Source organism: Poeciliopsis prolifica, unplaced genomic scaffold, assembly GCF_027474105.1.
Source record: "Poeciliopsis prolifica strain line A6 unplaced genomic scaffold, Auburn_PproV2 SCAFFOLD074, whole genome shotgun sequence".
Taxonomy (NCBI): domain Eukaryota; kingdom Metazoa; phylum Chordata; class Actinopteri; order Cyprinodontiformes; family Poeciliidae; genus Poeciliopsis; species Poeciliopsis prolifica.
Genome location: NW_026562449.1, coordinates 1,074,814 through 1,087,322, shown reverse-complemented (window position 1 = coordinate 1,087,322; position 12,509 = coordinate 1,074,814). Strand labels below are relative to the sequence as shown.

At 42.5% G+C, this 12,509-nt stretch overlaps 1 protein-coding gene across 6 annotated transcripts in view; it reads left to right on the top strand.

The window, feature by feature from the left end:
* Positions 1 to 12,509, top strand: part of bhlha15 (basic helix-loop-helix family, member a15) — a 168,659-nt gene that overhangs the window by 153,668 nt on the left and 2,482 nt on the right. Inside the window, exons 1-6 of one of the 6 annotated variants that reach the window (XM_055021144.1) lie at positions 1,558 to 1,928; positions 2,049 to 2,142; positions 2,509 to 2,736; positions 2,847 to 3,516; positions 4,152 to 4,245; positions 5,240 to 5,410. In XM_055021144.1, the coding sequence (XP_054877119.1) occupies positions 2,576 to 2,736; positions 2,847 to 3,516; positions 4,152 to 4,245; positions 5,240 to 5,406 (1,092 nt within the window). In that variant the 5' untranslated portion in view covers positions 1,558 to 1,928; positions 2,049 to 2,142; positions 2,509 to 2,575 and the 3' untranslated portion in view covers positions 5,407 to 5,410. Of the gene's footprint in view, positions 1 to 1,557; positions 1,929 to 2,048; positions 2,143 to 2,508; positions 3,517 to 4,151; positions 4,246 to 5,239; positions 5,415 to 7,911; positions 9,492 to 9,513; positions 9,860 to 9,895; positions 12,353 to 12,509 lie in introns of those variants that run through there. The other 5 variants (XM_055021147.1, XM_055021150.1, XM_055021146.1 and 2 more) reach the window with 5 other exon arrangements.

Genomic DNA, 12,509 nt, shown 5'->3' with positions numbered 1-12,509 from the left:
GAGAGGAGGGTCCGTTGGATAGTCGAACCTCGGATTTTGGAAGAGCAGTGTGGTTTTCGTCCTGGTCGTGGAACACTGGACCAGCTCTACACCCTCAACAGGGTCCTGGAGGGTACATGGGAGTTCGCCCAACCAGTCTACATGTGCTTTGTGGACTTGGAGAAGGCGTTCGACCGTGTCCCTCGGGGTGCCCTGTGTTCTCTGGGAGTATGGGGGACCGGGCCCTTTGATACGGGCTGTCAGGTCCCTGTATGACCGGTGTCAGAGTCTGGTCCGCATTGCCGGCAATAAGTCGGGCTCGTTCCCAGTGAGGGTTGGACTCCGCCAGGCTGCCCTTTGTCACCGATTCTTTTCATTACTTTTATGGACAGAATTTCTGGGCGCAGCCAAGGTGTTGAGGGGATCCGTTTTGGTGGCCTTAGGATTGCGTCTCTGCTTTTTGCGGATGATGTTCCTATTGGCTTCATCGAGACGTGATCTGCAGCTCTCGCTGGAACAGTTCGCAGCCGAGTGTGAAGCGGCCAGGATGAGGATCAGTGCCTCCAAGTCCGAGACCATGGTCTTGAGTCGGAAAAGGGTAGAGTGCCTTCTCCGGGTCGAGGGAGATGTCCTGCCCCAAGTGAAGGAGTTTAAGTATCTCAGGATCTTGTTCACGAATGAGGGAAGAAGGGAGCGTGAGATCGACAGGCGGATTGGTGCAGCGTCTGCCGTGAAGCGGCGCTGTACCGGTCCGTCGTGGTGAAGAGAGAGCTCAGTCAAAAAGCGAAGCTCTCGATTTACCAGTCGGTCTACGTTCCAACCCTCATCTATGGTCATGAGCTTTGGGTAATGACTGAAAGAACGAGATCGCGGATACAAGCGGCCAAAATGGGTTTCTATCATCATCATAATCTACTCAGAGTAGAGCCGCTGCTCCTCCACATCGAGAGGCGCCAGTTGAGGTTGCTCGGGCATCTGGTCAGGATGCCTCTTGGACGCCTCCCTGGTGAGGTGTTTCGGGCACGTCCCACCGGGAGAAGGCCCCGGGGAAGACCCAGGACACGCTGGAGGGACTATGTCTCTCGGCTGGCTTGGGAACGCCTCAGTATTCCCCCGGAGGAGCTGGAGGAAGTGGCTGGGGAGAGGGAAGTCTGGGCCTCCCTTCTTAAGCTGCTTCCCCCGCGACCCGACCTGGATAAGTGGCAGAAGATGGATGGATGGATGGCAAGATGGGACAGTTCCAAGGTAGCTTCCTTGGAAAAGCAGTGTTATTCCAAGGACACTGTGATTTCCACAAGTCAAGCAAAGTGCATGTGTCAGGTCAAATCTATGGAACCTGAATTGGAAAATCGAACTACAAAAATACTTAATGAGACAACTTGATGAGATGTTTGATATAATCGTAAACTTAGTGCTAAACTCAAATACCAGAAAGATCTGTTGAGGAAAGTACTTTCAGAGCAAAGACTAAACGGGAAGTCTAGGGTGTGAGGCCACGAGTGGGTTGAGTGATTGGTGGGAACTAGAAAAAGAGATACATTAAAAAAAAAATTCTCATTGAAAAGTCAATTTATTTTATTAACTTTTTCACTTTGTCAATTTATATGTCTATTTCCAAATAGAAAATAAGACTACCACATTTTCTGGGGTTATAACTGGACTCTGTTACATTAGCGCTGAGGTTATTGATTGCATCCGGTGCTCTGCTACAGAAAGGCCAGGAACCTGCTGGCGGAGAGACGGATATGTAAGCTCTTTGTCCTTTCTTTGTCCTCACACCGTTTTCATCTCATCTTTACATTCGCTGTTCTTTGCCCTCCTCCCTTTCATTTTCAGAGTATCTCCTCTGTCTCCTCTGTCTGCTCTGCCTCGTCTTTTGCAGGAAACTAGACGGGATGTGCCACGGCATGGTAAAAGCTGGACGAAGACTGAGCTTTGAAGGATGCAAGGTAGGATGTGTTTGTGAAAAAGCTGCTGCTTTATCTTGTTTGTGGCAGCAGAGCCACTTTGCTGCAGTATGTTGTGCAAACTGATGAAGCTGCAGATTTGAACACGTTCTGCGTTTTCAGAGCTGAACTACAGCAGGGGTGGAGCTGCCCTGGTGATTTCAGTGGACAAGTTGTTTTCAAAGAGGAAATGCAGCCTGGACAAAATTAAAAGAAGGTAATTTCACGTGCATATGACTGGATTTGTGCATGAGGACACTAGAGAGTGAGCTGTATCTTTTGCTGTTTATGCCACCACAGTGTGTCACTTTTTTAACTGGTTGTTTGGAAAGGTCTCTTTCTCTCTCTTCTTCCTGAACCCCTTCACCTGTTACACAGTGAGGTGTTAATTTACCTGAACCAGGCAGATTTTATCCTCCTCCCAGGTGTGTGTGTTTGTGTGTGTGTGTGTCTCCTTTTACATCCCTTTACGTCACAGCTGCTGTGAGTCAGCTCCTCTCTTCCTTTCCTGAGTCACTTGTCCAACGGTTGCTTGGTTACTGCAGAGCAGTAAAAGTTTCCTATTGCGTCTTTGTCTCTGCAGATGGAAGACTGCCGATATTTATTCAGGCCTGGGACTGAAAGACCCAATAATGGACCCATAAGTGTGCATGAGTGCGTTTGTGTGCAGAATGTGCAACAACTGGCAAATCTCTGTCGTTCAGACATTTAGTAGAAAGTCTCCTCAGATGTCTCCTGTGTGTGATTCTGAGATTATCTCTCCTCCAGTCAGTGAGCACCTGCACAAAGCATGCCCTCTTTATCCTATAAAGTAACAGTTCTCTCCTTTCTACCTGTAATATCACTAATGTATCATTGTGAATCAGTATATCTTCAGGTGTACTGAAACTGCCCTGTGGATGCCCTGAATCATTGATGCAGGAATGAAGAGGAGTGTGAGGACCATGAAGTGGGTTCCTGCATCTGTGTTCTTGATTGGACGGAGTGGTCAGCCCCTAACTCACAGAGAAACACTACGCACACATCAGATTGGCTTGCTTCATCACAATTTTATTTCCCCCAATACATCTGTCCCCCATCGGAGCTCAGTGGACAGCTGAGGTCAATAGATCCCATCATCAAAGGTTTACCAAGCCAGGCCAACCAGGAAGGAACCACTTTCCATATGGCGGACATTTTTTATTGGATTAAGAACTTTTTGAATGAAGCAACCCAGCAGCATGCCATCGTCATGGATTCCTTCAACAGACTCGTCATTTTTTCTGATAATTGTATGACAACAAGTAAATTATACCACATTTACTCCTCTCAGAATCTGAGGACATTTATTAGACATAGAGGAAGTTCTGGAAGAAATAGCAAGATGTCTGCTGTAAAACATGACAACGCACAAAGATCTTTTTGTCTCAAGATGAGCGGCGAGGACAGAGACATGGACAGCTTTAGGACGTGGAACCCTGAGATCCGTCAGAAAACCCGTCAAAGTGATGATCATTCACAAAGACCACGGAGGAGGAGTAAAAATGAGAAAACAAAAATAAAGAAAAGTGTTTCCTTTGAAGAGGATGTCATCGTCTACCTGTTTGATCAGGTAATGATCAATCATTCTTTGTCCTCCAGTTTATTTTTCTTAAATAAATAATTAGCAAAAGTCTTTAACACAACAGTTTTCTGTTCTAACTGGAGTTTGTGTGAGCTTCTTGTTTCTCAAAGGTGATGTAGAGAACGTTCGTTGACGTGCTCGACCAACGCTAGCATGTTTTGACTATTTTGACATTACTCATTACCAATTGAAACATTTTTCAGCACAGTTTTAGTTTGTTGTGTTTGGAGGTTCAGGGGAGGATTGAGGAGAGATTTCTTCATTTCTCTCTTTTTGTTGGACATCATAAAATGAGTGCTTAATATTTCAGCTGCTGTCTGAGAGACGTCTGTCTGGTCAGCACAGCCCACAGAGCAGGTCATGTGACACAGATGGAAAACTGGTCATGGTGTTTAAAACATGTGGAGGTGACTGTTGCCCTGCAACACATATCAGGAGTTGAGTTTAGTCTTTAGGGTTTGACACTGATCCTTTAAAAAAGGCGTGAAAGCTTTGGATTAGAGGAACAACCTCCACGTCTATTCTGGGGTTATCTTGTAAAATCAACCATAATTGTCCTGTTTTTTTTTTTTGTTGTTGTTTTTTTTTTGTCTATGTTTTGACAATCAACTGTTGATTCTTAGGAGACACCGACTCTCAAGCTGCCTTCAGAACCCTCCACTTCTCTGCCATTCCATTTTCCCAGCATCCAGTCTGATGTTATATTAGAGGACAATGGTAAGACTTACACCATATCCTAATTATGCCCAAATTGATATACATACATACATATGCATATTTGAAAACAGAAATTTGACACAACGTTTTTTTTCTAACTTTATGACCTTTATTTTGATTTTTTTTAAAAAACCCTTTGCTGCCTCAGGTCAGTTAGGATCACAGAAATCAATTAAATTTGTAGAATTCAAGGATAATAAGCACTTTATATTCAGAAGTTTACAAACATTACTATCAGTACTTGAAACAACTATTTTCTAAAACGACTGTTTTTGGTCAAATATTCTCACAGTCGTTCGGTGGAATATTGACCCATTCCTCCAGAAACATCGGCTTACACTGAACTTCTTATAACACATATTTTCTAGATGACTGACATGACTGCATAATCACGCTCTGTCAGCCAACATCTTTGCAAAATCTGTCATTGTCTTCAGATTTGTTGAGAAATTAAATATTTTTGACATTTGCTCTTTGCGACACTCTGCCTTCAGCGCATCATCACCACAAAGCTCCTTTATCAAGCATATAATTACATTTTTACCAGCGTTTCGTTTCATGGCGATGTAGCTCGTATGATGAGCTCAGCAGACGCACAATTCTAACAGGTGTTTGCTAATTGCTGCTGCCGCTAGTCTGGAGGAGCAGGGTGGAGGTGTTGCCGGGGAGAGATGCTGTGTAATGCAGAAGCTCAGCTTGGAGACTGCAGCACTGAGGAGGAGCTTTGTGCAAAAGGCAATGCCTGGTCACAGGACTTGCTTCTGCAAGCAGAGTGACTGCCACGGGAGATGAATAGATTTCTTGTAATAGATTTCAAAATGGAAGAATCAAAGCAATACGCTAGGTATGTTTTTTAATGAGGGAATGACATTATAACATGAAGTAAAGCTCAAAAAGTTGATTTTAGATAATACCGCCCCTTTAACACTTCAAGAAACTTTCGAGTAATCACAAAATTACATTTATTAACTGCTAATGTTGTTCACGGCTTCAGGGTTGCAGTGGGAAGATGACTTCTCAGCTTTGGAGTGTGTTCAACGATCTGGCACCGTGTCTCTGCCGACTAACAGCTGGACTTCTCAGGCCAGGCCAGAGCGCTGCTCTCTGACCCAAACTTGCCTGTTCCTCACCTATGTCACCGAGTCAGACCTTGAGCTATGACACAAAGTGTGAGTGTCGCACACATACACAGACACACACATATATATAATTTGAGCTCTGTGGTAATTTGATGACACAGTGGTCAAAGCCACCTCTCCTCACCCAAGGGCCACCCAACTGTCACCATGGCCTCATGTGACATCCACTGTTGTTTTTCTGACAGAGGGTCAGCCTTGACCAAACGGAAAACCTGAGTAATCATGCAGATCTCAGTTCCTTCACCTGCACCCGCTCACCCCCCACTTCTCCCTCCCCTTTTATGAGTCAGGGATTTCAGCTGCTGCTTTCCCCTCTCTTTGCTCCAAAGCACTTACAGTTGATGACATCACATCCTACGTAGGGATGTGGCACAGTGCATTCAGCTTTCACTGCCATTAGTATAACACGAGCAAACAGCGTGTGACACAGTTCAATACGATGTAGTTACATAACGGATCTGGGGCCTTTCCAGTTGCTGACCAAACTATGAAGGTTGAATCAAACATTCAAGCTTTCAGAAGGAATCCCAGGACAGTCACAGTGATAGAACCAGTTTGTTTCAGCAGCAAAGTTGTGTGAAAGGCCTAATAGCTTGCCTCATCGCTGAAGTGTGCTCTTCAGCTCAGAATTTATCAGTTGCTGCTGCAAAACAAACAGTGTAAGCCGATGCAAGCAGAAACTGAGCAAACTAAAAAAAGCAACAGATAATGTTTCTATCGTCCAACGTTGGGTGAGGTTTGGTTGACCAGATGTGGTGTAACTGAGGAGGGAAGGAAACCTGGCAGGACCAGTTTGGGATCATCAGAAAACAAACATATTCCTTCATTTCTTCATGAACAGAAACACGAGAACCTCACAGAATTCTTCAGAATCTGGTGAAACTGAAACTAGTTCCCATTTAGTAAAGACTTTGTAGCAGGTCCTATGGGTCTCTCCAACATTACTGTGTAAACAGGTGTATGTTCCCACACCTTGACTGGTTGTAGAACACATATTGGCACCCCGTGTCATCCAGCCCACACTTATGCACATGTTCACTCAGTTTGTTCAAGGTCATCCAAGCCAAAAGTTGCTGTTTGCTTCTGAGAGCTGGGAGCCCCACAGCTGTGAAATCACAAACTCGGCCTTCATTTTACTCGTCCTGTTTTTCTCCATTCATAAAATACATGCAAGTCACTGGAATTACTGTTCACCTCTGGCAGCCTCTGGATTTACAACATATATTTATGTTGCTTATTTAAATCAACATCAAGGAAAATAAATGCCTCTCTTGGATTCGTTGCTTTGCAACTGGCAGTGGGCAGTTTGCTGCGTCGAGTTGAGCTGAAAACACCTCAGAAGACTGCTGATGACGATGATGATGATGAAGATGATGACTATGTCATAGGGGGAGGAGTGACTGGTTCAGTCACAAGCGTAACTTTCTTGCATTAATCTGACCTGTCTTTTATAATAATAAAACTTGAGGCAACACATACATGACAATGAAAAGTCGTAGGTATGACAGGTTTGGTTGAACAGCATATGGTGTCCAGCCACATGGCAGGACTAACACATCACACTTGAACCAATTTAACTAAAACATTCAGATGTCAGTTGGTTTGTTTCATAAAACCCATAAAAGCATCATGCTTTCATCAACTCTGTCAGATTGTCCTCTTAGCTCCTGGTTATCTGTGCTAGCTTGATGTTTCAGCCCTCAGGATTCCTCACCCTTTTTTCAGTTTGGATTTTGTCATCATTTATAATCTGCCTTCCAACTACTGCCCTCCTGCACTTCCATTCTTCTCAACCTGGAATCATGTCTCTGCAAAGACGGCAGGTTTTTAGGCCATTCATGCTTACGGTGATTGTGATCAAACTTATAGGTTCACAACCGTTTTAAAGTCTCCAGCTTTTTGTCATCTGCTTTTTAACTGCGTTGTTTGATGGGTGGATCTGCTAAGAAAACACTGTGACATCATATACGTAGACTGGGTGGGGTGTGGACAATCAGAAGGTGACTTCCCCTAAAGTAAAGTTGGGATGCCAATAACAAATAATCCAAACAGTGAAGGTGCTGGATGGAAAATGAGCTTAGCTGTTTTATTATCCTATTTATAGTTTTTAAATTTTATCCATGTGCTATTGCAGATGCCACCATAAAGATGTCATCAGGTTGTTTAAGTACACGCTCAGTTTAACTGAGTGTGTTTAACGGTTTAATCGTAACTGATACTTTTCAGTTTTTTCAGCGCTTTATCAACACCAGAGATAATAATCCCAACTGCCAACAGCTGCCAGCAGGTAAAAAAGACAATGGACAATTAACTCAGAAAACACATTCCTGAGAGGAAGGGGATTAGATGAGTGATTCCTCAAATAGGTAATCATTTAATTAATCACTTGGTATGTTTGCTCACACTTCTAATGGTTTTCAAGAGCTTGTTTTAGTTGGCATTACACATTTATTACAGAAGTGATTATGTCCTAAAAGTTAGGGAAGGCAAATACTGTGTCATGGCTTCAAATGCTCTACCTCTGGGCTGCAGGTGGAGCCTGGAAGACTATTCAAATGAAACAGTGGAAGGCGATAAACCCACAATGGAAATTATGTTAACTGCTGTACTCAACAAGCCTCCCTGAAAAGCTGAGCTCAACTCTGCTTCAGCAGGATTTCATGTACAGTTGTGTGTTTCAAAGCAATATGAGTTCATTTAAGTCATGTAAGTGTAATATTTCTAATAATATTCTACTTACATGTAAATAGTTCAACGGGAATAAAAACGTGTATTGTTTTGTTTGTAGCTCTTGAAAAGTTCATGTGAAGTCAAAAGTTCACTGAATGCAACAGTAAATACCCATTTCACAGAGATTACTGGAAAACAAAAAAGTGGCGAATTACATTATTTAGTAGTGAATATGAAGTTACAGAACAACCTCTAATGATTGATTTCTGAGTTTGTTGTTGCTGCATTGTTGTACAACCTTAACTAATCGTGATCTAATCAACTCTGTACATGTGCATTCTTTAATGATGTGCATTCTTTAATGATGTTGCTGAAGCAGCATAATAACCTTTTCATTGTGTCATACATCATCTTCATCATTCCAATTGACATCACAGAGAACAAGTAAGACAAATGCATCCTATTCACCAGGCAGTTAAAAGATCTACTGACTTGGTAAAGGTCACACACACAGAAAACTACATATTGCAACAGGAATGTTAGCATTCTGGTCGTAGCAGAGGTGCATCATTCATGACAGGATGCATCTTGGGAAAGGAGGAGTTATTGGCAAGCACTGCTAATCCACCTCATTTGCTTTTGATGCTTCTTTTCAGATCCTTGTCTAGCTTCTGCATTATGGTTAAAGTACCAAGAGCAGAAAACATCCAGCTTCTTGCTCTGCTCTTTGGTCCTGCTCTGCATCCAGGAAGCCTCCATTATAACACCTTAAGCACTCAGGTTGTTGTTCTGGTATTTGAGTTTTGTGGTGCTAATCAGCTCCCATTTATGAAAGTAAAGCCTAGAACAACTGGAGGTAATAAATAAATAAATTAATAAATAAATACATAAATAAATGAAGTATGACCGAGATCACAGTTCCACTTTACAAATTCTAATAATGCCAGCTGAATTCTCCAATCTTTTGTGACGTCATCAACTAACATAAACACAAATACAAACCTTTGTTCCTCCTTAAGACTTTTTGAGACATTAGAATTTGTGGAAATCAAAACTTCTTCGCACAGTTGTGTTCTCATTATCCGGACACATTTGTAAATAAACATAAACGCTGCGGTGGTCAGCAGCTTTAACACCCGCCAGCAGCTTTAACACCCGCCAGCAGCTTTAACACCCGCCAGCAGCTTTAACACCCGCCAGCAGTTACCAGGCCGCTGTCGGGTCAGCGGCCTGGTAACTGCTGCCCGGGCGGACCGGGCTGAGTGAGCTGGCTCTCTGATTGGCTGAGCAGCGCGACGTGTACATCAGTCAGCTGCAGGTAGCGCACATGTGGCAGTTATCTCCGCGCCGCGGTGACGCTCCGCAGCTTCTCTCCGCTCCTTTGCGACTTTCTGCTGCTGGTTTATGAACGGAGTGATTTTGAGGAGACGCTCAGCGGTAAGTCTCCTCAGCCCTCTGTCTCTCTCTCTCTCTCTCTCTCTCTCTCTCTAACCTTCAGGGCCGTTTTGTTTGTTTCCTTTCTGTGAGCCGTTGGCTGGAGTTGCTTCATGAGGTTTGGCCGTTCGGTGATTGCAAACTGAGGTTAGGGAAATAAGAAGCTCCACAGTGACGGAGAGATATCTGGAGGGTCACACTGTGTAACTTTTATTATTAAGCGCTCTAATCTATGTAAAACTCCCAGTGACAGTTTTCTGCAAGGCTTTCAGAGCTCAGAGTTAAACTACTTCATGTTTAAAATAGTCGGTCTGCATTATGACTCATTTTCTCTTTATTTAATCTGTGAGTTTACACAAATCTGGAGACTGGTAAGTTTTTCTTCTGCCGTTATGAATATTCTGTGTTGTTTGTCAGTTGAGTTTCAGAGACAAGTGAATAAACAAAATGCATAACAAGAAATATCAAACAGTAACAAAGTGATATATTTCCACTAGTGTGGAACAATTTGTTATTGTGACTCAGAAGACATGCACAATGTTACATTATGTCTTCAAATATATCAACCATGTAAGCAAGGTTAATGTTCACTGAACTATTTCACAAAAGTTCCATTTTTGCTCGTAAATGTTCCAGCTGAACTCATTCTAAATACACATGAATGTTTGTGTGTAAAATTAGATTTTCTCAGGGACCCAGCATTGGGTCCCAAGAGGCCAAAACCTCTATATATTTTTTTTAATACCTCACTGCTGGCTGCTTCCCTTGTTTTCGAGAGCACAACCTTGAAGCTGACATTATCTCAGATGTGAAGGGATAAAATGGCGATTTCACACCGTCAGACCAGAGACAGGAGCAGGCCCAGCACTTTCAAACTGAAAATGGGTAAACAGAGCAGGGCAGGGGCTTTCAGCTCTGGTTCTCGAGGGCCGGCGTGCTGGAACGTTCAGATGTGTCTCTACTTCAACACACAAATAATGAGGCGATTGGCAGGACTGTGGAGGAGCCGACTGCACATTGAGGAGGTGATTCAGCCGTTTGACTCAGGTGTGTTGGACCAGGGAGACATCTAGCAGCTGCAGGACACCGACCCTCGAGGACAGAAGTCGAAGACCCCTGGACAAGGGGCTCAACCAACCAACTGATCAGTTAATTAGCACCTTTTACACGATTTCAACACACAATAGTTGTTGTTTTTTAAAGTGACCTCAATATTAAAATATCTGAAAATGTCACGAGTTTTATTTAGGCTATTTAAAAGAAATAAATAAAGCAACTTACTAATTAAGAAATTCCTGTTTTCAGTAACTATGCACCTGATTTGATTTGTTAAAACATTTTTTTGGCTGTTTTAAAAATGAGAGTTAATGATTTTTAGAAAATCTTCTGTTTTCCTAACTAATCATGTAGTCCTGGTTTTTGGGGGCAGTCCCAGAAGTTCAAATCCTTCAGACCCCTCTCTTCCTCTGTTAGTTCAGGTTGTGCCCCGAAGTTTTGCCTTCTTTCATTACTAACCAATATTTCCCATAAATTCAATGCTTGACCGATGACACCCAGCTCTTCTTATCCACCTCACCAAACTCCCCACTTTCACCCTCCTCCCTCACCCCTTGTTTAGAAGAAATTAGACATGTTTGATATATTGGCACTAACTCCATATCCATATCAGTCTGATGAATACTACAGGGCCAATATTAATAACTGATATTTACCTCCATCTTGTTGCCATTTGTTTCTGGAGGTGGTGTTTGTTTGGTCATGTGACAGTGATGGTGAAGTAGTGCAGAATTTTGAGGAGCTCAACTGAAACAGGGAAGCAACGATGAAGTCAGTGGAGGCTGATAACCAATTTGGTATTGGTTATCAGCCTCACCAGTAATATTAATATTGGTTCAAGGATATATATGCAATATTGTTATCAGTGGAACTTTCATTTCAGTGCATCCATAGCTGAAATAAAATCCTTGTTTGCATCAAACTTCTTCAAACAAAACCCAGTTTCTACTCACTGGCACAGCATCCAGATTCTGCCTGTCAGTTGACGACTCCTTGGTTTCGTCTAAGTGTCTTGCTCAACAGCACTTTGTCATTTCATTCTTAGATGAATAATAACATTGTCAGCTCTACATTTCTTCATAAGATTGTCGTTCAACAAAGGCCTTTATTACTTGACGAATATTACTGAAAGAGGCAAGGAGTAATGAGGAGACATGCAGTTCAATACTGGGTTGGTCCTTTAAAATCAACCACAAAGGGACTCAAACCCTCAATCTTCTGAGCCGAAGTCAGACAGCTTGTCCATTAGGCCACCTGGTCCTGGTTCCCACACAGTGTGGTGATTGGAATGGGCAAGTCCTGAGCAATTACTGAACCACTGAAGACATGCGGTGACCAAGTAAGAAACCCAATGAGAGGCATTGTAGTTAGCTAAACAGTGGAACTTTTGATATTCTTGGAAAAAATCTAAATCTGAAGGCGCAAGGCCGATAATGTTTAAATGTTTTTGAAGAAGCCTTGATAAATGTCTGGCATGCAGCATATCAGTAAAATCGCAAGAAAAATTAGAACACAAAACAAAATTAATAATAACGTAAGCCTGGGATTGTGCTTGGTGTATTGTGTTGTAAAATATTTTTTAACAATATATTCCAAATTATTTTTGCAGTGGCTGTGACTGAATATGTTTTCCACAGCTTAAGACTTTGACATAAAAGAGCTGATATATTCAAAATGAAAACAACTTCTTCAGTTGGCTGGTCATGCGTGAACAGAATGTCAGACAGTTTGTGTTGATTAAGGATCACATGAAATGTGTTCAGGTTTTACTCTTGACATTCTTGGACTAAATAAAGAGACTCAACAGGGTAAGGCCATTTTCAATGGTTTGCTCTTTGAAGAAGTTTCAAAACAAAATGTCAAAATTTTACTAAGAATAAAATATTTCTATTTAAAATAGTTATCTCCAATTTAGAAGACCATCAGCTATGCTCAGGTGTTTAGGGATCTGATCCAGATAGGACG